The 22476-nt window shown below is 61.4% G+C and overlaps 1 protein-coding gene across 2 annotated transcripts in view; it reads right to left on the bottom strand.

Annotated features, from left to right (window-relative positions):
- The window catches only part of HMCN2 (hemicentin 2), a 143031-nt gene that overhangs the window by 55003 nt on the left and 65552 nt on the right, over window positions 1-22476 (bottom strand). For both annotated transcript variants that reach the window (XM_078436359.2, XM_078436360.2), the window contains exons 23-41: window positions 20114-20241; window positions 18151-18405; window positions 17202-17288; window positions 14324-14518; window positions 13247-13377; window positions 12862-13009; window positions 12383-12512; window positions 10881-11035; window positions 9805-10083; window positions 8019-8300; window positions 7233-7341; window positions 6875-7044; window positions 5816-5970; window positions 5353-5449; window positions 4774-4869; window positions 3857-4033; window positions 2018-2175; window positions 1270-1393; window positions 122-297 (exon numbers count right to left, since the gene is read on the bottom strand). In XM_078436359.2, coding sequence (XP_078292485.2) covers window positions 122-297; window positions 1270-1393; window positions 2018-2175; window positions 3857-4033; window positions 4774-4869; window positions 5353-5449; window positions 5816-5970; window positions 6875-7044; window positions 7233-7341; window positions 8019-8300; window positions 9805-10083; window positions 10881-11035; window positions 12383-12512; window positions 12862-13009; window positions 13247-13377; window positions 14324-14518; window positions 17202-17288; window positions 18151-18405; window positions 20114-20241 — 3052 coding nt within the window. The remainder of the gene's footprint in view (window positions 1-121; window positions 298-1269; window positions 1394-2017; window positions 2176-3856; window positions 4034-4773; window positions 4870-5352; window positions 5450-5815; window positions 5971-6874; window positions 7045-7232; window positions 7342-8018; window positions 8301-9804; window positions 10084-10880; window positions 11036-12382; window positions 12513-12861; window positions 13010-13246; window positions 13378-14323; window positions 14519-17201; window positions 17289-18150; window positions 18406-20113; window positions 20242-22476) is intronic.

Raw genomic sequence — 22476 nt, 5'->3', positions numbered from 1 at the left:
GGGGACCGAGCGAGGCCCCTGCAGCAGCTTCTGACCAGGTCAGGAGGATGTGCCCCGGGAGCTGGGTCACGCTGAGCTGAACTGATCTCGTAGGGGCCCCCCCAGGCCCTGCCCTGCACACCTCCAGCAAGGCCTTGTCTGTGGAGAGGTGGACGCCGGGCCGCGGCTCCAGGGGGCGGCCGTCTTTCTTCCAGGTCAGCACGGGAGGGGGCACGGCTTGGCTTCGGCACTCCAGGGCCACGGATTCGTTGGCCACGACGGACACGTTCACCTCTTCCCTGAGGATGCTTGGGGGCACTGCGGGAGGGGGCAGGAGAGGGGTCTCAGGCACGTGGGTGGGGCCAGCAGGACGCCAGGCCCGGGGTCAGGCCCGGCCACTTCTGGCAGCCAGGAGCAAACAGCAGGGCATGGGGGTGGGGTGTCAGCGCTGGGAGGGGGCCTCCGGCCCGAGCTGTGGCCTCTCATCCTCCCCGCAAGGACCTTCCCAGTCCTGCTCCAAGAGGAGGCCCCCAAATCTGAGCAGGATGGTGACGCATAGCCACGTCGATACCCCCACGTGTGGCTGTGTGCTTTACAGGAGGATTCTGTCGAGGGACACTGGGCAGAGGGGACCCAGGATCTCTCTGTACTAATCCTTACAAGTGCATGTGAATTTACGATGATCTCAAATTCTTTTAGAAACACAGTGTCTTGGGGCCCCCGGGGTGGCTCGATTGGTTAAGGGTCTGACTCTTGGTTTCGGCTCGGGACACGATCTCACGGTTTTGTGGATTCCAGCCCCACGTGGGGCTCTAGGTGCGAGCCTGCTTGGGATTCTCTCTCTCCTCCCCCCCCCGCCACCCCTCCCCTGCTCATGCTGTCTCTCTCTCCAAACTAAACTTAAAAAATGTAAAAAAAACCAAAATAAAACCTTTTTTAAAAGTTTTTAAAATTTTTAAATGTTCCCCGAAAGCAGTTACCCCTTTGATCGAGGACCGTGAGAACATCCGATTCCTGACTCGGCCCGGGGTTCCCCCTGCCACGTCGTGTTCCTTCCACCTGTTCCCTGAACATGAGCTCCTGGCTGTGCGGGCCACTCACCTGCCTCCCTGTCTGCGACGGGGGAGCAGCTCACCTCCAACTGACGCCCCCACGAAGGCAGCCACGGTCTCAGGCCGGCGCGCCCCCTCCGCCACCCCACTTTGGACGTGGTTTGGGGAGGGACGCCCCCAGCCCCACCTTCTTGAGCCCCCGGCCGAGCCCAGGCAGCATCCCGAGCCTGAGACTCACTGTGGACGTACAGGACGACGTCCCGACGGTCCTCTCCCACTGCACTCACGGCCACGCACGAGTAGCTGCCAGAGTCGGAGGCCCGGGCGCTGGCCAGGGTGAGGACCCGGCCCCCAGGGAAGACCTGTGTCCCCAGAAGGAAGCCCACGTCAAGCTACGCACGGCAGCACCCACACGTTCCCATGCTGGCCCTGCTGCTGGGCACCCCTGGGCAGCCTGCCCCAGACCCCAGAGCCCCCCCACAATGCGGGGGAGCCGTGAGCTGTCCCCAGGCCTCGGGACCTCCGCCGGCTGGTGGACGAGTTACATCGGTGCTCCCTCTAGAGCCGGGCTGTGGCTACGGAGCCCTTGAAATGGGGCTGAACCCCAAGGGGACAAGACACAACGGACTGCAAAGAGTTGGAACAAAAAGAAACCCTGGGAAATGCCTTAATAATTTCCATACTGATCATGGATTTTTTGGCTAGATTAGCTTAACTAAAATGTTTTACTGAAACTGCTTTCGTGCATTTCTCGTTACTCGTTTGAACGTAGTCACCAGAAAGCCCAAAACTACATATACGGCTCACACTGGTGGCACGTATCGTGTTTCTGGAATCCACGGGGCTCTAGACTCTCCTTCCTCCTGCCAGCCGACCATCCTCGGCGGCCGCGGCTCGTCCCTCGCCTCGGAGCTCCCAGGGCCCGACCTCTGCTCCCAGCACCTCCTGAGGCACCGGAGAGGTGACCCAGGGCTGCCCAGCCTGACCTGGAGGCCAGAGGCCCCTGCGGTGGACACGGGGTTTCCATCCTTCAGCCACAGCAGCGTGGGGCTGGGGACTCCAGTGGCGTTACAGGTCAGCCGGACCGGGGCGCCGAGCAGCACGGGGCCTGGCAGGCTGGGTGGCTGTGTGATGTGTGGAGGCACTGCAGGGCGGGGGACAACGCAGGGCCCAGGGTGAGCCCCACTGGGGGCGAAGCCAGCAGGGCCCCTGGCCGGGCCACCCCACAGGGCACACGGCCACAAACAAAAGCACAGGGACGCCACTCCCAGCACGGGTGCTCCTCGCATCCTGACCCCACCATGAGGGGGTTCCCACCGACGGGAACTGGGGGCTCAGAGAGGGTAAGTCATGGCCAAGGCTGACCAGTTAGAAAGTGACAAATAGCACTTGAACTTGGGTCTTCCGGTGAGCATGAGGTCCTTAGGATGCGGACGGCAGGGGGCGACCTCTGTGAAGTTTTGTTTCCCAATGCCGAGGTATCAGATGAAAAGCTATCTGGCAGGCAGCCCCTCGAGGGCGGAAAATGGTCAGAAGACTCAACGGTATCTGGGAGATACGGTCACGGTCACGATGCCCAGGGTCCCAGCCTCCTACCCAGCCACCTACTGCTCCTAGCATAAAGGCTCTGCCTCCCCAGCCTCCATCTGGCCACCTGCACCACCCCGTCCCCTCCTCCCATTGTCCGGTAAGCTCCTGGCCCCCAGCCTCCTTCCAGCTCCCATAATTCCCCACATCTCTGCAGCGTCAGCCCTTGGCAGGTGGTCTCCATTTAGGCATCCAACTGTCAAAGACACCTCTGGGACTCCCCAGGCCAGGTCAGTGTCCCAGTTCCAGGCACTGGGTCATACCTCCTCTTTACTAACTCTTATCACAATCGTCAGAAGATAGGATACTGGGTGACTGTGTAACTACTGTATTCTCCACTAGACAGAAGGCCCCTGGGTCTGTTTCCTTGGGGCTACAGCCCCAAGGTCCGCCCCAGAGGATGTACTCAATAAAAGTGGTTGGACAGAAGACAGATAAATGGAGGAACGGATGGATGGGTAAGTAGATGGACAGATAGATAGTTAGATGGGTGGATGGGCAAAGGATTGAATGGATGGTTACATAAAAGGATGAATAACGGATGAATGATGGATGGATGGCTAGATAATGGATAGATGGACGGATGATGGATAGATGGGTAATGGATGGATGGAAGGATAGATGATGGATGGGTAGATGGATGGATGATGGATGGATGGATGGATGGATGGATGGATGATAGATAATGGGTAGATGGATTGATGATTGATGGATGGATAGATGGGTGATGGATGGAAGGATAGACGATGGATGGGTAGATGGATGGATGATGGATGGATGGATAGATGGGTAATGGATGTATGGAAGGATAGATGATGGATGGGTAGGTGGATGGATGATGGATGGATGGATGGATGATAGATAATGGGTAGATTGATGATGGATGGATGGATGGATGGAAGGATAGATGATGGATGGGTAGATGGATGGATGATGGATGGATGGATAGATGATAGATAATGGGCAGATGGATTGATGATGGATGGATGGATGGATGGATAGATGGGTGATGGATGGAAGGATAGATGATGGATGGGTAGATGGATGGATGATGGATGGATGGACGATGGATGGACGGATGATAGATAATGGGTAGATGGATTGATGATGGATGGATGGATGCACGGGTAATGGATGGATGGATGGGTGGAAGGATGGACGGACGGACAGACTGACAGACACATAAATGCAGGGATTACTTTTGGGACAAGGACCCCTTTAGTCCCAGGGCAGCTCACCATTGACCCGTAGCCCATACTGCAGCTCCGTGCTGCCTGCCACATTGGATGCCACACAACGGTAGCTCCCAGCATCAGAAAATCGTGCCCGCTCAATGTGGAGAACTCTCCTGTCAGCTGACACTGTCACTCCCTTCCGGGCTGAGACAGGCTGGCGGCCCTTGAACCAGGAGATATCTGGGGGAGAGAAGAGAGATGCAAGGAGTCCTGCCCGCCCTTCAGGCTGTGCCTGTGTCGTGAGCACCCATCAAAGGCAGCCAGGGTGGCCACATGGTGTGCCTTTATGTCAGGCACTGGAGAAAGCCAGAGTTTTCCAGGAAGAAGGCTGGGGCTGGAACAGGGCAGGGTTGTCTGAGACAGGGCAGAAGGCAGAGGGGAAGTTCCATGGGATGGAGGCTGGGGCTGCCAGGAGCAAGGAGAGTCAAAGCCAGCCCAGCCGCCCTCAACTCCTCTCCCTGCCAGGAGACCACTCACGAGGCAGAGGGAATCATGGCACGCTCTGAGTCCTCAGCCCCACAAGCATGGACCAATTGTAGCCTTGGCCTCCTTACATCCTGCCAGAGCTCATCCCGTCCGCCGAACACTCACGCCCCGTAGCCCCAAGCTCTAGACAAGAGCCCCAGACAGACGGCGACTCTGAGGTCCCGGTCCTTGCCCCCGGCCCCAGGGCGGCCCTGTGAAATCGCGAGTTCTGAACAGAAGCCCCGCTTGCTTCAGACACCAGTGCAAAGGCCCTGGGCCCCGGCAGTGACCGACACATTGAGAAGAGAGGAACATTCGAGAAATAGGGGAAGGTCCTACGGATCCCTCCCTGTTTTGTCCACAGCCCAGGCGGTGCCTGGGGCGCTGGCCGGCCTCATTAGATGGGGAGTTGGGGCCTGGCTGGGATGGCTTTCGGCCAAGGGGAGGGGTCTTACCAGGAGGGGGCACACCCGAAGCCAGGCACTCCAAGGTTACCGAGGCATTTTCCAGCACTGCCTTGTTCAGCGGGCCGGGCTCGATGTTGGGGGGCACTAGGGGAGACGAGCAGAGCCCCGTCTTGGTGGATGTGGGCTCTGGGCTCCTCTCGGCGCATCTCCTCTCGGTCATGCCCGATAGCCCTCCCCAGCCTCCCCGAAGGGTCCTGGGCCATAAAAGCCCCCAACGGCTCCCGTCCTCTGCCCGAGGAACCCCACTCCTGAACCGGCACGAGGACAAAGGCACCAGGCTGCCACCTTTCCGCAACCGGAAAGACCCCAGCGCCCAGCTCTGTGGGAACAGCCGCGAGCCGGCACAGTAGAGACATGGAAAGTTAGGCAGCCGGGAAAAGTGACAAGAGCTGGGATTTGCGCACGCACGCGAGGACGTAAACGAACCCGAGGATGAACGGAGGAAGCAAAAGTAAATAGGCGTGCAGATGAGGACGTGCTATGTTTTTAAAATCCCCTGCTCCCTGCCCGCCCAGGGCGGCCCCGAGGGCCCTCGCGTCCCCACCGTCCGGCGCCCCCCGTCCTCACCCAAAACCTTGAGAACCACGTCCTTTTTGCTCTCCCCAGCCAGGTTAGTGGCGGCACAAGTGTAGACGCCTTCATCCCTCAGGTCCACCTTCTCGATCTGCAGGGGGAGGAGGGACGGCCGCGTGTGTTGCCATGGGGAACACGGGGCCCTATTAGGGTGGTCAGAGGGATGCTGGGACACAGTGAGCAGTGGGTCGCTGCAGACCCCAGGGGCAGGAGAAGGGAGTCCAGGGGACGGTTTGGCTCCGGGGGTGGAGTCCTAAGCTATGCATTCAGATTCCCGGGATGCTCCCCTTGCCCCGACTATGCCCCTCCGACTTCCCTCCCCTCTTCAGGCCCACCACCCAGTGCTCATCCTGTTCCCAGGCTGCCAGGGGCCCGTACAGGGTCACCAGGATCCCTAAAAAGTGGCCCCTCCACCCGCGCCCAGCTGCCCCACCAGCCCTGGGGCCCCTAAACGTACCTGCAGCTTCCCCCCCAAGGCTGCCAGGGCCACCCCATCCTTCCACCAGCGGAGACTTGGGGTGGGCACCCCAGTCCCCACACACTGGAGGGTCACAGGCTGCAGGAAAGGGGCTGTGATATTGTCGCCCCCGACGATGGCCACCAGTGGGAGCTCTGGGCAGGGGGAGAGGCAGGGAGGGTCCCGGTCAGGGTGAGGAGGGGCGCAGTGAGTATCCAGCCACCCCCTCAATGCCTGGAGAATAGGGAGTGTCCTTACGGGGCTGGCCTCCGGCCTCCACCCGCTCAACCCGAGGGATGCTTGGCTTAGGGGGAGAGCACCAGACCAGGAGCCAGTAAAGCAGGTCTTTCCCTTTAGAATTCTCCCATCTATGCATCCACCCTTCATCCACCCATCCGTACGTGCGTTGAGCATCTATTCGGTACAAGGCCCGGGGGTATAGCAGAGAACAGCGGCTAACTGCGCTGCCCTGCCAGAGCTCCCAGAGCTGGGCCGTGGAGCTCGACAGCCAAACAAGCCATTTTAAGATAGTGGGTGGTAGGCTATGGCCACGACGGGCTAGGCAGTGCAGATTAGAACCACGGCGGAATCAAGGAGGGCTTCCTGGAGGAAGGGGTGCTTTAGGACGGGCCTGAGAGATAGGGAGCAGCTGGGCAGGCGAAGAGGAAGAGGGAGAATATTCCAGGCAGGGGAAACCGAATGGGCAGGCGTGGAGGTGAGAAAGCGGATGTATTTAAAGAACGGAATGAAGCCCAGCGCGGTCGGCGTGGAGAGAGGGAGAGCAGAGAGGGCGGGGCTGGGAGGGGGCGAGCGGGGGCCTGTGGACTGGACATGTGACAAGCGTGGAAGCAGCCGAGGCCAGCCTCTCACAACTGTGTCTCTTTGGGGAGCGGGAAAGCCCAGTCCAGAAACGCCGTCTAGGAAAAGACCAGCCCTGTGCCCTTCCCTCATCCGGCAGGCCTACGAGGGCACGGATGGCCGTGGCCCCCCTGCTCCCCCTCCCCCACCCCCACCCCCACCCCCCTAGCCCAGTGTCTCAGGCTGCCCACGCCCCCTCACCGTGCACGGACAACTCCACCTCAGCCCCGGCAGTGCCCGCCTCGTTGGTGGCCTGGCAGGCAAAGAGGCCCGCGTGGCCCAGCTCCACATGGTCGATGTGCAGCGTGGCCCCCCCTGAGGCCACCTGCACCCCAGCCAGCTCCTCGGCCGGGCGGCCGTTCTGCAGCCACCTAAGGAGGGTGGGGACAGGTCAGCCTGAGGCCAGGCAAGTCAGGCTGGCCGGGACCTCCCTGGCTCGGCGGCCTGCTTCGTACTCCGGGGAAGGGGAAGGGTCTCCCATCCCCACCGACCCCCCAGCATGCACTCTGCCTGCCCCCCCCCCCCCCCCCGGCGCTGGCCTCCGCCGCCCCATACGCACTGGAGAGTGGGCGCTGGGGAGCCCGAGGCCTGGCAGGGAAGTTCCAGGGGCTGTCCCAAGAGGGCGGTCACCTGGCCCAAGCCTTCGGCCACCAGGAGCTGCGGGGGCACTGTGGACAGGACCCACCATTGGGTGTTTGGAGCTGAGCGAACCCAAGTCCCCAGCACCCCGACAGCAAGACCCAGACCTCACCTCACCCTTCAGGTCCCCCAGAAATGGTTCCTCCTCCAGGAGGCCTTCCAGGACCACCCAAGACAGAGTGAGTGAGTGGTCCCCCCGGCCTCCCCACAGGCTTGGCCTGTCTCCCCACCAGACGGACAGCTCAGGAGTGTCGTCTGTCTTGATCCCTGCTTCATCCCTGGCACCACGCCCAGCCCAGAGATGATGCCTGAGAAGTGTCCTTCGGAGGCAAGAGAGCAGGCGAAAAGGCCCCACCCCACCCCAGCCGACCCTGGAACCAAGCCCACAGCCCAGCTTTGGGCCTCAGGGAGTCCTTGATCGACGTCCGTCCCGTTGACCGGGAGCACCCGGAAGGCAGAGTGGGGTCCCGTCCCAAGTCACCGGCTCGAGGTCCCCAGCGGGAACAGGAACCACGATTCCGAGCTCGAGCCCGCCCCCTTGTGGCCCTGCAGGACCTCCAGCCCAGATGGGCGCAGGCCTCCGCCTCCCGGGCACTTCACCACCTCGCAACCCTCCGGGCGGCCCGCGGGGACCCACGCACAGTGGGTGTAGGAGGAGGGGTCCGCAGCCCAGGTGGCCCGAGGCGGGGGACAGACCGAGGCTCACCCTGCACTTCCACGGAGTGCTGCAGAACAGCCTCCCCGGCGGGGCTGGTGGCCACACAACTGTACAGGCCTCCGGACGCCTCCCCCAGGCTCTCCAGGCTCAGCACACGGCCTCCCGCCTCCAGCCACGTCTCGTTGCTCTCGGCCACAGGCAGCCCCTCGTGGTGCCAGGAGAGGGCGGGGGGCGGGTGGCCCCTGGCCACACACTCCAGCGCCAAGGGCCTCCCAGCCACAGCCTTCACCACACGAGGTCCTCCTCCAGTGCCCTCGATGGTGGGCGGGACTAGGGGAGACGCACAGGGCCGCTCAGGGACCAGAGGGGGACACCAGTCTCCTCCCCGCCCGGCGGGCCAGCTCAAGCCCCTCGCCGACCCCACCCCATGGGAACAGCCTCCTCCCTCGCCTCCGCTAGCCGAAACCCCCTGTTCAGATGTCACTTCCTTCAGGAAGCCTCCCCAGACCCTGGCTGGAAGCCTTCTCTCCCTCCTCTGCCCCTTGGCCGCATCTCCTCCCCGCACCCCACTCCCCCCCGGCCCCCGACGGCTCACCGCTGCTTGTATCTTCCCTCGATTCCCACCACCCCTGCGGGCTCACCAAGAGCGGAATAAATAGCTTGTCGGTGTGTGTCTGCATATCTGCACACAGTAGGGCTCTGTATCTGCTGAATTCTAAGTGACGGGCTCCCCAGGGCCCAAAACCAGAACGACTGCCCCTTCAAGTCCCTTCCCTGGTCTGAGGAAGCGGATGCCTGGGGCGAGCCGAGCCCAGAGGGCCTGGTCTGTGGGGGCTCAGCCCTGGATGGCCAAGGGGGTAGCCAGAGGGGGACTTCTCTCTTCCCCCTGAGGAGGGCCCCCAAGTTGCTGAGACCACGGAGTCCTCACCAGGGGACGTGGGGGACAACTGCCTGGGACGAGCTTCTCAACCTTGTTTGGGTCACAAGCCCCTTTGAAAATTTTAAGCACACGTTTTCCATTCAATTCCCAGGAGGTCCCCCGATCCCCAAAGGAGAGTCCTGGAGCTGGCAGCCGGGGACGCAGAGAATGCCCGTGGACCCCACACAGCCCAGCACCCAGGCCCCCCTCATCTTTGGGGGCCGGAACTCCGGAGTGGAATCCTCTCGAGGGGCCAGGATGACGCCACCGGCCTGCATTCTGGGTCTCAAACCTCACCTGCTCAGACTCTATCCCTGCCCACCTACACTTGGATTTTCCTCCCTTCTCCATGCATCCTAAGAGCCCAGCCCCTCACGTTGGGTCTACACCCGAGTAAACAGCACAAGATTTACGGTCAGAACCACCCCCCCCCACCCCCGCTCCCCTCACCATGAACAGGGTCCCATCACGTCCTAGCAAGTGACCCTCGGCCAGTCTCTCATCCCCAGAGAACACCTGAGTGGGACCCAGGGCGACAAGGGCCCAGGCCCCTGAACCCTGATTAAATGAGCCGATGCTATGAAAAGCCCCAGGAGCCCCGGCTCACAGTGAGTGATTTTCGCAGAGCAGTTAATTATTCACTGAAGGGCACGGAAAAGCGCTTCCCCCTGAGGGACACCTAGATTCTCCCCTGGGCTCTGCCTGGGCCCCCAGACAGGCCCTTCCGCCCCTGGCCTCAGCATCCTCGCCTGTCCAAGAGAGGGAAGTTGTTCAAGCTGAGATGGCCCTTCTCCCTGGCCTCGGTCTCATCGCCCTGTACCTCTGGCCACTTCCCTCGGCGACTTTTGAAGACCGGACCGCCATGGCTCAGACCACCCCCTCCCCCACTGCCCACCCCAGCTGCCCACCGCTCACCATAAACCTCCAGCCTGGTGGTCTTCTCCGCGACCCCCACAGGGTTGCTGGCCTTGCAGGTGTAAGTGCCAGCATCCAAGCCCCGGGCCCTCTCCAGCTGCAGCTGCCGGCCGCCCCTGGTGTAGACGGCCTCAGCGCTGAGCGGGAGAGGGGCCCCGTCCTTGAACCAGGTGATGTTGGGAGTGGGCACTCCTCGGGCCTCGCACAGGAACCGCACCGGGTGGCCCTCCATGACAGCCACCTGGCTCGTCTCGTTGGAGCCCCAGATGGTAGGAGGGGCTGAGGACAATAGGAAATGCTGGTCACAGGGAGCCTCCTCAAGGCGGCTGGCGTCCCCCCCACCCCATGTCACTGGCTCCTGCGGGGTGTGGAGTATGGGGGGGGCAGGGAGAGTGGGCATCTGGGGACAGACGGGAGAGGCCTCTTGGGACATGCTGGCGGCGGGGGCCACAGATCCGGGCTTTGGACGCACGCTGCCTCTAACTCACTGCGTGACCCGGCACAGGTCACTCCCCTCTCTGGGACTCGGTCTCCCTGTCTGTAAAATGAGGGTCGGGCCTAAATCGGGGGTTCACTGCTAGTGACACCCACGGCGATCCTGGGAGCACGTGGGCACAGCACCAAATAGCACCTGAGAACGGACGGCTCCGCCCTTCCCAAACCCCTTCCATGCTGATTACAACAGACGGCAAGGCGCGGTTGGATAGACTGTGCACTTAACCCTTCTAGCACTCCCTGTATCAGTGCTCTTCTGCTGTATCTGTTCTCACGGCTTCCTCCCCGAAGGCCAAGTGGCCCTGACTTCCCACCTACGCTCGAGACAGTAAATATCCTTTTAAATGAGTGTCTTTCCGTATAAAGTAAATGGAGTCAATTTAAAGAAACAGGGGCAGAAATGATCACCCCCAAGCAGGATTAGGAATAGCAAAGCTCGCAAAGCTGGGGATGGAGACGATGGGATTTGGGAGCGCCGGGCCAGATTCCTGGGCCCTCGCCCCAGATTTTACTGGACCGGGGCTGCTCCCCTAGGACCTCCCTCTGGGAAGTGGGCAGCCCGTGGTGGGGGCCGGGCTCACCGTGCATCCTGAGGCGGAAGTCCTTGGCCTGCTGGCCGGCGGGGCTGAAGGCCACACACTGGTACCGCCCCTCATCCCCCAGGTGACTGCTGGGGATCCTGAGAACCTGGCCGTCCTCCTGCAGCTGGACATAAGGGTCTCCCGGAGGGATGGGCCTGGGTCGAGAAAAACGCCGCCAGTAAGCAGGGCCCGGCCGCAGAGAGGCGGGCTTGCCACTTGTGAAAAGCAAATCTGGAAGGTTCACGGTCGCCGTAAGGTGGGTGGGTACAAACAGTGGCCGATCCCTACCACGGACTGTTATTCAGCCCTTGAAAGCAGTCACGCATAGGTGGATACTGCATTTCTGACAAACTGAAGGTCTGTGGCGACCGTGCCTCAAGCAGGCCAGTCGGTGCCATTTTTCCAATGGCGTCTGGTCACTTCGTGTCTCCGCGTCACGATCGTGGCCATTCTCACAATATTTCAAATTTTTCGTTATATTTGATACGCCGTGATGTACAACGTACGTTTGTTGCACAGGGTTACAACTCGCTGAGAGCCCAGATGATGGTTAGCATTTTCTCAGCAATACGCTTTTTTTTTTTTTTAAGGTTTATTTATTTTTGAGAGAGCGCGCGAGCTGGGGAGAGGTCGGGAGAGGGGGACAGAGGATCCGAAGCGGGCTCCGCACTGACAGCAGAGAGCCCAACGCGGGGCTCGAACTCACGAACCGTGAGATCATGACCTGAGCCTCAGTGGGACGCTCAACCCACCGAGCCACCCAGGCGCCCTGCGATGAGCTATGTTTTTAAACTACCTTTTAATTAAAGTACGTATGCTGTGTAAGTATTTTGCACGCTCAACAGACTAGAGTGTAAACCTAACTGTTCTTGGGAAACCAAGCAAGTCGTCTGATTTGCTTTATCGCGATATTTGCTTCACTGCGGTGTTCCGGAACCAGACCCGCGACAGCCCGGACGTGTGCCTGTACTGACACCTGCTGTGGCCCAGGTGGACCCTGTGAACTGAGCGCTCAGACACGTCAGACACAAAAGGCCCCCCGCCGTACGACTGCATGGGATTTCCATGAAATCTAGGTAAATCTACAGAGACAGCAAGCAGATGAGTGGTCGCCAGGGGCTGGGGAGTATGGGGGTCTCCTTTTGGGGCGATGGAATGTTCCGGAACTAGACAGAGGTGGCGGTGCACATCACGGTGCGTGTACTAAATGCCCCTAGAAGCATGCACTTCAGAAAGACTGATTTGATGTTTTGTGAATTTTACCTAAAAAAAAAAAAAGAAGTTTAAAGCAAAAAGCAAGACTGGCTGAGTCATGAAAAAATGCTGCTGGGGGGAGAGAGGAGGGCCCCCTGGGGAATTCCAGGCTGGGGTGGGAGGTGTCCCATGCTGACCCCCGCCTGGGCCCTGGAGGGAGGCACCTGCAGTGCTCACCAAGCTCCTTGCCCCCGTGCGCCCGGCTCTGGCAGAGGAACCACCCCCCACCTGCCAGGAAGACCACTCACTGCCCGTCCTTGGTCCATTCCACCTGGGGCGTGGGGACCCCCGAGGTCCGGCACTCCAGCTCCACCCCTGCACCGGCCAGGCCCAGCACCTCCTCCTGGGCAGCCCCGGCTCCCGTCACGGAAGGAGGGACTAGGGGGCAGGGGGCAGAAAGTCCTCAAACCCTGCACAGGCAAAGGCCCTGGGGCGGGCCTTTGTCTGTGCGGGTCCCCAGGTGCGCCCTTCCCTCCCCTCCGGTCCATGACTCGAAGCTCCCTGGCTGATCAGGACCCTGCTTGGTGCGTCCTCCGCAGCTTACGCTACCGTTCTGTAGCACGTAACACAACGCTAATTACGTGGTTGATCATGTGACTATCTAACGTCTGCCCCGATGGCTCTGCGAGGACAGGGATAGAGTCTGTCATGGGCCCCCGGCTCTCAGCAGGCGAAATCTCCTCTTCCCCAGCCGGCGCCAAAGGGCAGGGGCTCGGGCCTCACTCACTGAGCACGAGGAGGTCGAAGTCCCTCTGGGCAGTCCCGGCCTGGTTCTCTGCCCGGCAGGAGTAGAGGCCAGCATCGCCCTCCTGGATCCTGGGAAAGTGGAGGGCCCGCGGCTTGTCCAGGAGGCGGTGACCACCCGCCTCAGGAATCTGGGTGGAAGAGGCCAGAGGGAGCTGATGACAGGGGTCCGGAACCTGGGGCTTCTTACTCCCAAAAGAGTGCCATGCCCTCTCCACCATGCAGCCCCCTAGGCTTCCTCCACTGCCCACCGCAGTCCCCCAAACACCTGTCACATCTCCCCGCCACACCCGGCCCGTGCGGGAACCCATCCAGAAGGTCCTTATCCAAATCCCACCCACAGCCCAGCCACCCCAGAGGACACCCACCGGCTGCCCGTCCTTGAGCCACACGATCTCAGGGGCTGGAAAGCCATTCGCGTCACACTCCAAAGTCAGGGACTGCCCGGCCATGCCTGACACATTGGTCCTGTGCCCGTCCTCCCGGATGCTAGGGGGCACTTGGGAGCAAAGAGAAGCGGAGAAACCATCCATCCCCTCTCCGGACAGCCACCGCTACCCAGACCCCACGTGGGCCACTCTTCCTGGCCTGGACAGGCAGTCCCAACTCCTGCCCTTCCCCAGATCCTGAGGTCCCAGGAGGCCCGGGCCTGTCCCCGATCTGGCCACCGGGAGCCGTGTGGACCTGGGAATGCCAGAGCAGCCTTCCCGGGGACCTGCACGCCCCAGCTGTGCCCGGGCACCATGCCACCCTCTCTGACATTCAGCTCTGCAAGATGCTGGAGCCCCCGGATCCACCCGGCTCTACTTATAACCTGTTTGTCACGGTCACCTGGGAGGGACCCAAGTCATAACCTCTGAAGACGGGGCTTGGGTGTATCTTCATAACAAATTTCCCAGGCAAGATGTTATACGGGGAGCCAGGATGGCTGGTCACGGGGAGGGGGGAGGTGGCCCATCAGGAGCAGTTAAAACTTTCCCTACTCCTGTTAAGAGGAAGGGCCCCCTCCCTCTGCCCACAAGACCATGGAAAGGGTCAGGCGGAATAGGAGGCTCTCCCTGCTCTGGGACTCTCTCCCCTGCCACTGGTGCTTGTTATAAAATGAATTCACCGGGGCGCCTGGGTGGGTCAATCGGTTGAGCGTCCGACTTCGGCTCAGGTCATGATCTCACGGTCCGTGGGTTCGAGCCCCGCGTCGGGCTCTGTGCTGACGGCTCGGAGCCTGGAGCCTGCTTCCAATCCTGTGTCTCCCCTCTCTCTGCCTCTCCCCCACTCTCACTTTGTCTCACTCTATCTCTCAAAAATAAACATAAAATGAATTCACCTACGAGACCACCTTAAAAGCCTTTTAGGGAGTTCTAGGTCCTTCCCCTTACACTGTCCCCATGGCGGTCTCTCTGGGGAAGGGGTGCCAAGCCAGCCCCCACTCTGGGGGCCCTGCTTACCATAGACCACCAGCTTGGCTCTCCTGGACGTGGAGCCTGCCTCATTGGTGGCCTGGCACTCGTAGTCTCCGCTGTCGGTGGGCGAGACTGAGGCCAGAAACAGGGAGCCTTCATCCAGCACCTCCAGGCCCGGCCGGCCACGCAGGGGCTCCAAGGTTGGGCCCTTCCGCCACGTGACCTGCGGCTTGGGCACCCCTGGCGGGGCGCACGGAGTCATCAGCATGAACGCTCTGAAATCTGCCCCCCCCTTGGGGCACCCACGCTGCCCCCCCTTGGGCAAATGTCACTGGCCCTCCCGTGGGGGGCTCCGGGCAGCTCCTCGCCCCCTAGGCTGGCGGGAGCAGCTCCCTCGGGGCCCACACACCCGCTGCCTCCCACCCGTGCTGGGGGTCCGCTGGTCTCCCAGTGCCCTGAAGGCCACAGGAGAGGGGCCAAAACCCTCTTTCTGGTTCCCTCCTCAAAGAAGGGCCGCCTTGTGTGGGATGGCACTCCTGCCCCCGTTACCCGCCCCGCGTTCCTCTTTGCCTGTCACCCCCAACTTCCTAACGTGCACAGGATGCACTCACTCAGGTTTCTTTTGTCTACCTTGGGGCCAAGGTCTTTGCTTTAACTCCCCGCTGTGCCCCCAGCTGCAAGCCCACTGCCGGCCCATAGGAGGCGCTAAGTGAACGACCGCGCCTGCTGTGCTCGGCACCCATCTGGGGCCACTGGCCATACGGAGGTCCTCAGATGGGCGTTGTGGGACTGACCCGGGCTTCTGAGCACCACTCAGGCCAGTGAGACGGCGGCACCCAGTGGTCATGGGGTCACCCGTCCCCCACCCCTGCTGACCTGCTCTACAACCTTGGGACAAGAGCAGCCCTCTGTCCCCTGGGGCCTCGGCCACCTTCCGTCCTTCTCCAGCCACATGCAGATGGGGGGCCTCCCTGGGGGGGGCACTCCCCAAACTCACAGGACGGCACCTGGCACCTCTGTCTCCCCCATCGCGCTCTGCCAACGTCAGCCATCGGGACCGTAACGTGGGCTAACACGCGTGGGCAAACGCAACACCCCACGCGCTCTCTGACACCTCCCGGGCAGCGTGGGGCCCCGGGTGGACGTGAACTCTCCCGTCTCACCCACTCCTTTACCCACAGCCATGGGGGGGGGGGCACCCCATTTGGGTGGACACGTGGGTGGCAGTCAGGACGTGGCACACTCAGGGCATCCCAGGTGGGGGACCCGGGCCCGCTCTGCCTGCGCTGGCCCCTCTGCCCCACGTGCTGGGCCTCTGCCTGCCACCCTGCTCTGTGCTCCTGCGTCACGTCGCGTCCTCTGTGCCTGAGGCTTGAACCCTGGATCTTTTTTTTTCTTCAGGCAAAACGTCTCTCCCCTGGATGAGCTCTAGCCACAGAACTGCCCTGTAGCTCAGCCCCGGAAGATTCCAGGGGACTCGGGGCCATTGCTGAAAACCACTCCCCTCCCCTCCCCACTCCTACTTCACGGGGGCCAAGAGAGCGAGTCAGTGGCCAGGCTCCTGGCCTTTCTGTCCCACCCACAAGGAGGCGGTCAGGCCGGGGCCACCCTCCGCAGGCACCAGGGCTCCCACATTCCAGGCGCCGGGCTGGGCACTTTCTCCTTTAGCCCTCCGACCCCAAGGCCACGTGGCTGGTGAATGCCAGTGCCCAGCACTGCCCAGCAGCAAACACCTGCTTGAAAGGGAGAAGGCCAAGGGCAGCCTGCGGGCAGGTGCAGGCCAGGCATGGTTATCAGCGGGGGCTTGGGTTATGCTGATTCCGCTGAAGCCTGGTGCAGAGGACAAGCCCCTGACTGGCCAGGGATCCCCCTCCCCGCTCCCAGACCGCCAGACGGCTGCTTGCTGTTACCAGCGACAGGCACAAGGTGGCGCTCTGGCTGAGGGCGGCGCGTCGGCCCCTCCAGAGGGGCAGTTCTCAGAAAGGAGCCCCTGAGGTGCCCAGAGCTCCCACCCAGCACCTGCCTCCTACCTGGCCCTCCGTCAGGCCTGTTCCAGCAAACTCCCTGGTTCCAGTCTCCTGCCAGGCTTTCTGTAAGCTGCCACCTGCTCCTGAGACCCAGACACCCACCCTTCTGGAGAGCGCCCGCGCACAGGGGACACGGCAGGCCCTCTCGCCACAGAAGAGCCCGAAGCCAAAAGCGGCAGCTGGGGCAGGCAGTGAGGTCCACCGGGTCCGACAGAAAGGGAGGCTCTTCGTTCGACACATCGCCCTGAGCCCCTGTATGTGCCGGGCACGGTGCTGGGACCTAACACTCCTGCTGTCCCCCGGAGCCCTCACAGCAGCCCCGCGTGGAGGGCCTGGAATGACCCCACTGTACAGACGAGGAAACAGAGGCTCAGAAAGAAGGTATAAACTGCCCCAAGAAGGTACCTGGCCTGGAAGGGCCAAAGCAGGGGTCAGCGCGGGGCAATTGACCACAGAGGGATCTACCTTGGCCCTGCGGGATGCTGCTGACCCCAAGGGGTGGTCTGCCTAGGGCCACGTGAGTCCATCTCTGGTAGAAAGTCTGGGGCGGGCTTGAAGAGTGGGGGCGGGGCACTGAGCCCCAATCCTTGGACCCTCGGGCCGTCCTCAGCCCAGCTGCCGCATTTCCCAGGCAGAGGGGGCTGGGGTCAGCCCACACCACGCTTTGTGGGTCACCTCCCGGCTGCGCGACCCCTAACAAGTTGCTTAGTCCCTCTGGGCCTAGACTGCCCCTAACAGAAGAGAGCTAACGCTAACACCCATCCTACAGGGTCGTCGGCAGGATAACATGTCTGGCGTGGCCTGGCTGGGAGTGAGGAACCCCCCTAACGCTCCCTAACCCATGGGCATTGCCCACAGTGTTTCCCAGTCCAACCCACCCCGGGGCCCGGCCTCACCTCTGGCAGGGCACGGCAGGCTGGCATTCTCTCCTGCCACTCTCTCCAGCAGGCCGCCGGTCTCATCGGCCTCCCAGTGCGGCGGCTCTGGGGAGAGGCAGTGTGGCCGCACTTACACCCAGGCCGGTGGAGAGGGCGTCCCATCCAGAACCCGGCCAGGCACGAGCCCCACCTCCCACTGGCTGGCCCGCAGAGAGGTCGCCAGGGCCACGAGCGACCCCACGGGCTTGGGAGGCGAAGCTTGGCAGGGTCCTGCCCCGCACTCCCCTCCAGCAGCGGCTTTCCGGGTTTGTCTTACGCTCGTAATAGTGAAAAATGCGGCACCACTGATCCAGACCAGACCTCCCCGTGCACCAGGATGCTTCTCACACATTCTCTCGGACTCCTTGCTATTATCGGACCCATTTTACAAGGGACAAAACTGAGGGTCAGAGAGTGTAAATGGCCTACAGTCGTCCAGCCAGAAAGCGGAAGGAGCTGAGTCTCGGCCCAGGCACCTGCTCTTTGATCATGACTCCGTGGCACCTTCTGGCCACCCCGGAGCAGAGAGGGTGCCCACGAGGCTGACCTAAGGCTCCCTCACACTGGACGCTCCCACCACCTCAGGGGCTAGCGGCCGGGAGGAAGGAAGGGGTTAAGAATCTCAGAGGCCCAGGGGCGCCTGGGTGGCTCAGTCAGTGAAGCTCCATCCGTGAGTTCGAGTCCCAGTCCATCCGTGAGTTCGAGTCCCGCATCGGGCTCTGCACTGCCAGCTCGGAGCCCAGAACCTGCTTCAGATTCTGTGTCTCCCTCTCTCTCTGCCCCTCCCCTGCTCATCCTCTGTCTCTCTCTCTCTCTCTTTAAAAATAAATAAACATTAAAAATAAAAAAGACTCTCAGAAGCCCAGGCTACTGTTGTGGGTGGGGGGGATGTGGAGCGGTGAGTTGGGGGGGTTCAGGGGAGACTCACCCAGCACCCTGAGCTCCAGCTCCCAGGCATCCACGCCGGCGCTGTTGGAGGCCTCGCAGCGGTACAGCCCCGCGTCAGAGGCCTGGATGGCCGAGAAGTGGACGGAACCCTCGGGGCTCCCGCCCCGCAGGGCCACCCCGTCCTTGGACCAGTTCAGCCGGGGCTCCGGGCTGCCCTCGGCCACGCAGTTCAGGTCCAGAATCTCTCCTGCCAGCACCTTCAGGACCCGCGGGCCCGGCTGCACCTGAGGGGGCACTGAAGAGCCCCGGGGAGGGGGATCCAGTCACTGGGGCCCCAGGTGGGGGGGCGCAGAGCCCAGACCCACCTGCCCTTACTTCCGGGGATCGCCAAGCAGCAGGGATCACTGTAGGGCGCAGCCTAAGGCTGACCATTCCTCCTTTTGTCAGGAAAGGGCAGCAGGACGCCCCAGGTGATTCGCCCAAAGTGAATCGAATCCGCCTTTCGCCTGAATGCACGTGCTCTCATCGCAAATCGCTTCTTTCTCCTCCTCCTTTCTCCCAGCTTCTTTCTCCTCACCCACTCTCCCCGCCATCCCCCTACTCCTGCTCCCTCCCTTTCCTGGGCTGGGGGGAGATGGGGGCCATCATTCCTTCCACGTTTACATCTCCTCTGTCCCACTCCGGTCCTTCCTCCGGGCTGGTGATACCAAGCCCATTTCGCAGATGAAGAAGCTGAGGCTCAGAAGGGTCAGGTGATTGACCAGAGTCACCCAATCCCTCAGCTGAGAGGAACCGGAGCCAGCCCCAGCCCTGAGTCTGTCTGAGCAGGAATCCAGGCCGCTTCCCTGGGCCACCCCAGGACCTCGGTGTCCAGGAGCACGAGGGTGCCCGTGCCTTGCCCGCCCCTCACACCTGCTGAAAACAACAGCAGGTTCCACTGTGACGCTTCCCCTTCTGACAGCTATGGGATGGGCGTGACTTTGTTCCCTGGTTTACGGAGGAGGAAACCAAGGCTCAGAGAGGCCAAGCGGCTGGCCAAGGTCACACAGCCCGTCAGTGGTAACAGAGTCAGGACTCACATCCGGTCCTCCTAACTCTGGGGCCTTGCTCACCACCCAGCCCCCTCCCTCCCCCCCGCCCCCTGCCACTGCCCTATCTCTCATACGCTCACGCAAGCCAACAGCAAACCTTTCACCCCTTCCCTCTCTGAGCCTCAGCTTATCCACCTGTAAGATGGGGTGCTAGCTTAGATCGGGGTCTCTTTTTCCATAAAGGGCAAGAGAGTAAATATTTCAGCCTTTGCGGGCCAGATGGCCTCTCTCTCAACTACTCAACTCGCCCCTGTGGCTTGAGAGAAGCCAGAGACCACACGGACACGAGTCTCAGGTTCTAAGAACGCTGGTTTTGCGGACACTGAAATCGGAATCTCCTGTAATTTTCACGCATCACAAAAAATGTTGTTTGGGTTTTTTTCCCAATCGTTTAAAAAAGCGGATACCGTTTTTCACCGGTGGGCCATGTGAAAACAGGAAATGGGTCAGACATGGCCCGCGGGCCACAGTCGGTTGGCCCCTAGCGTTGGTAATCCCCTGGGGCTTTTGAAGCTAATAAGCTCCCTGCCTCTCTGGGGAAACGACAGCATGGCTGGCCTCTGTGGACGGGACCGAGACATCCAGGGGAATGTCCACCCCTGGGGCCCCAGCCAAGTTGGGAACCAGAACCCCTTCATGGGTTCCCCTCTGACCCTTACCACCCTAGGCCCACCCTGGGCCCTGCCCTCTGTTCTCAGGGAGCCCCATCCGAGGGTACAGGGGAAGGGAGATAGGGACTGAGGAGATACAGGGCTGGAGGACCCAGAGGGGAGGGGAGGAAGCACTGGAGGGCCCCACGAAGAGGCGACAGGGCCTGGTCTGCAAACAGGGAAGGACACTGAGAAGGCCTAAGAAAGATGGACGGAAGGGAGGGGCCGTGGGCGAGACCCCGGCCACCAGCCCGGGCCCTACCTTGCACCCGGAGCATGTAGTGCTGAGAAGCGGACCCAGCAGGGTTGCTGGCTGTGCATCTGTAGAGGCCACTGTCACCGACCTGGGCCTGGGCCACACGCAGGGAGCCTGACGGCAGGAGGCGATGCCTGCAGGAGTGAGGGGCATTGGTGAGACCCCAACCAATCCCAGCCCCGCCGGAAAGACCTCAAGACTCCACTTGAGCACCCGCCTCCCCCAGCAGATGGCCAGATTCCGTGTGGGCTCAGCCCGGGGCCAGGCACATGGTCACCAATTAACTCTGTCTCTTCTGCATGCCCTGCCCTGAGGCGGGGGACGAGGCCGGTCATACACCCTCCCCACGGCTTCTGAGGAGAAGCTGCCAGCCCAGAGGCCCTCTGAGGCTAAGTGCCAGGGCCAGCCAGACTCTGAATCCAGTGCATTTTGGTAATTCTGTCGTCCAGCCCTGTGCCGGGCCCTCGGGAGGAAGCTGTGCAGGCCCGTCGTCATTGCCGTCCCCAATCTGGCCCACCTTGCTAAAGCCACCTGGCCCCACTCCCAGAGGGATCTGGGACCCCCAGCCAGGCTCCTGCAGCTGGGCTGGACCCCAAGGGGCCCCAGCAGACATGATGTCACCGGCCCATATGTGCTGGCTCCGTGAAGCCCCTGTCCCCATAAATCGGGGAGGGCAGCTGCGGCCACTGGCCCCAGCTGGCCCCAACTGCAAGCGGCCAGCACGGGGTTGGGGGACCCCAAAGGCCAGCCGCCAGCCTGTGCTCCTAGTATAACAGCTGGGCTCTAGAGTCCAACAGTGCTGGGGTCCCCACTCCCCTTTCTGCTGAGTGTCGGTTTCCTCCTCTGCAAAATGGAGGTGACAATGATCCCCATCTCCCAGGCAGCTGCAAGCAAAGTGCTGGGCATGTGCTTCTCAGACGGGTCCTCATTGCTGGCAGTGGGCTGCCTGTGCGACCTCGGGCTACTAGTTTTGCCCTGCTGGGCCTCTGTCTTCCCATCTGTAAGATGGGGTAATAATCCCCCTGCCCAGTACCCCCTCCTCCGAAGCATCCAGCAGGCACTTGGTGCCAAGCTCTCTGAGGACAGTTAGTGACACCGGGTGATGGCCTCAGAGCCCCAGCACCGGGCTGGACCACTGGGATCCAACCCTGTTGGGCCACATGCTTGCTGTGTGAGGTTGGCCTGGTCATTTAACCTCTCTGTGCCTCACTTGTCTCGTTCTGGAAACTGGAGACAATATCATACGGGGGCGCCTGGGGGGCTCAGTCAGCTAGTGTCCGACTCTCGGTCTCGGCTCCGGTCATGATCTCACAGTTCCTGACTTTGAGCCCCACATCGGGCTCCGGGCTCCGTGCTGACAGGGCAGAGCCTGCTCGGGAGTCTCTCTCTCCCTTTCTCTCAGCCCCTCCCCACCTCGTTCTGTTTCTCTCTCAAAAAAAAATACACTTTTAAAAAGTAAAATAAAATAAATAAAATAAAAACATTCATATGAATGGCTTCACGTGTATGTGCGTAGATCTAATTCGTTCATTTTTCACCACTGCATAGTAGTCCCTCGCGTGATGGTACCACAATTCATGAATCTGTTCCCCTGCGGAGGACATTTAAATATTTAGATATTCTTTCTTTTTCTCTCCTCTCCTCTCCTCTCCTCTCCTCTCCTCTCCTCTCCTCTCCTCTCCTCTCCCCTCTTCTCTCCTCTCCTCCCTCCCTCCCTTTCTTTCCTTCCTTCCTTCCTCCCTCCCTTCTTCCCTCCCTCCTTCCTCCCTTCCTTCTTTCCTTCCACCACCAGACCTTTCTGCACACTGCTCTATGGGTCCTGCCTGAACAGGACCAGGAGTCCTGGGCCAGGGCTCACACACCATCAGCCATCATGGGCACAGACGCCTCACTCACACCTTGCAGGGCAGGGCTTCTCATCAGAATCTCCAGGCTTCGTGTGAAACACGCAGATTCCCAGCCCCACCTGGGGCTCTGATGGTGAGGGGCAGGAACTGGGGTTTCACCAAGGTCCTAGGTGGCTCTGACATAGGTCAGGGGACCAGCCCTTGGGCACACTGTCCAGGGACACGAGGAAGTGTCCCCACCCTGAGAAGCATCACGAAAGAGCAGACGGGAGCAGGGCTTTGAGTGAGCCCGCGTGAACCACCGTCTGCCACCGTGGGCCAAGGACTCCACCTCCAGGGGACTCGGGGTCCTCATCTGGAGTCACAGGAGGTGGCAAGCATGAAGTGACACGGCGCACGCCAAGCTCACGTGCCTGGGACGTAGTAAGTGCTCAGTAAATAGCCCTGTTGTTAGCACGACCCGCTAGTGTCTGGGGTCTCCTTGCGACTCTCCTCCGATCAGCGGGGCTGCCCTGAGCTGGT

This window comes from Panthera onca, chromosome D4 (genome assembly GCF_046562875.1).
Source record: "Panthera onca isolate mPanOnc1 chromosome D4, mPanOnc1 haplotype 2, whole genome shotgun sequence".
NCBI classification, from domain to species: Eukaryota; Metazoa; Chordata; class Mammalia; order Carnivora; family Felidae; genus Panthera; species Panthera onca.
The sequence above is the reverse complement of the archived record's forward strand: the minus strand, read 5'-3'. Positions and strand labels throughout refer to the sequence as shown.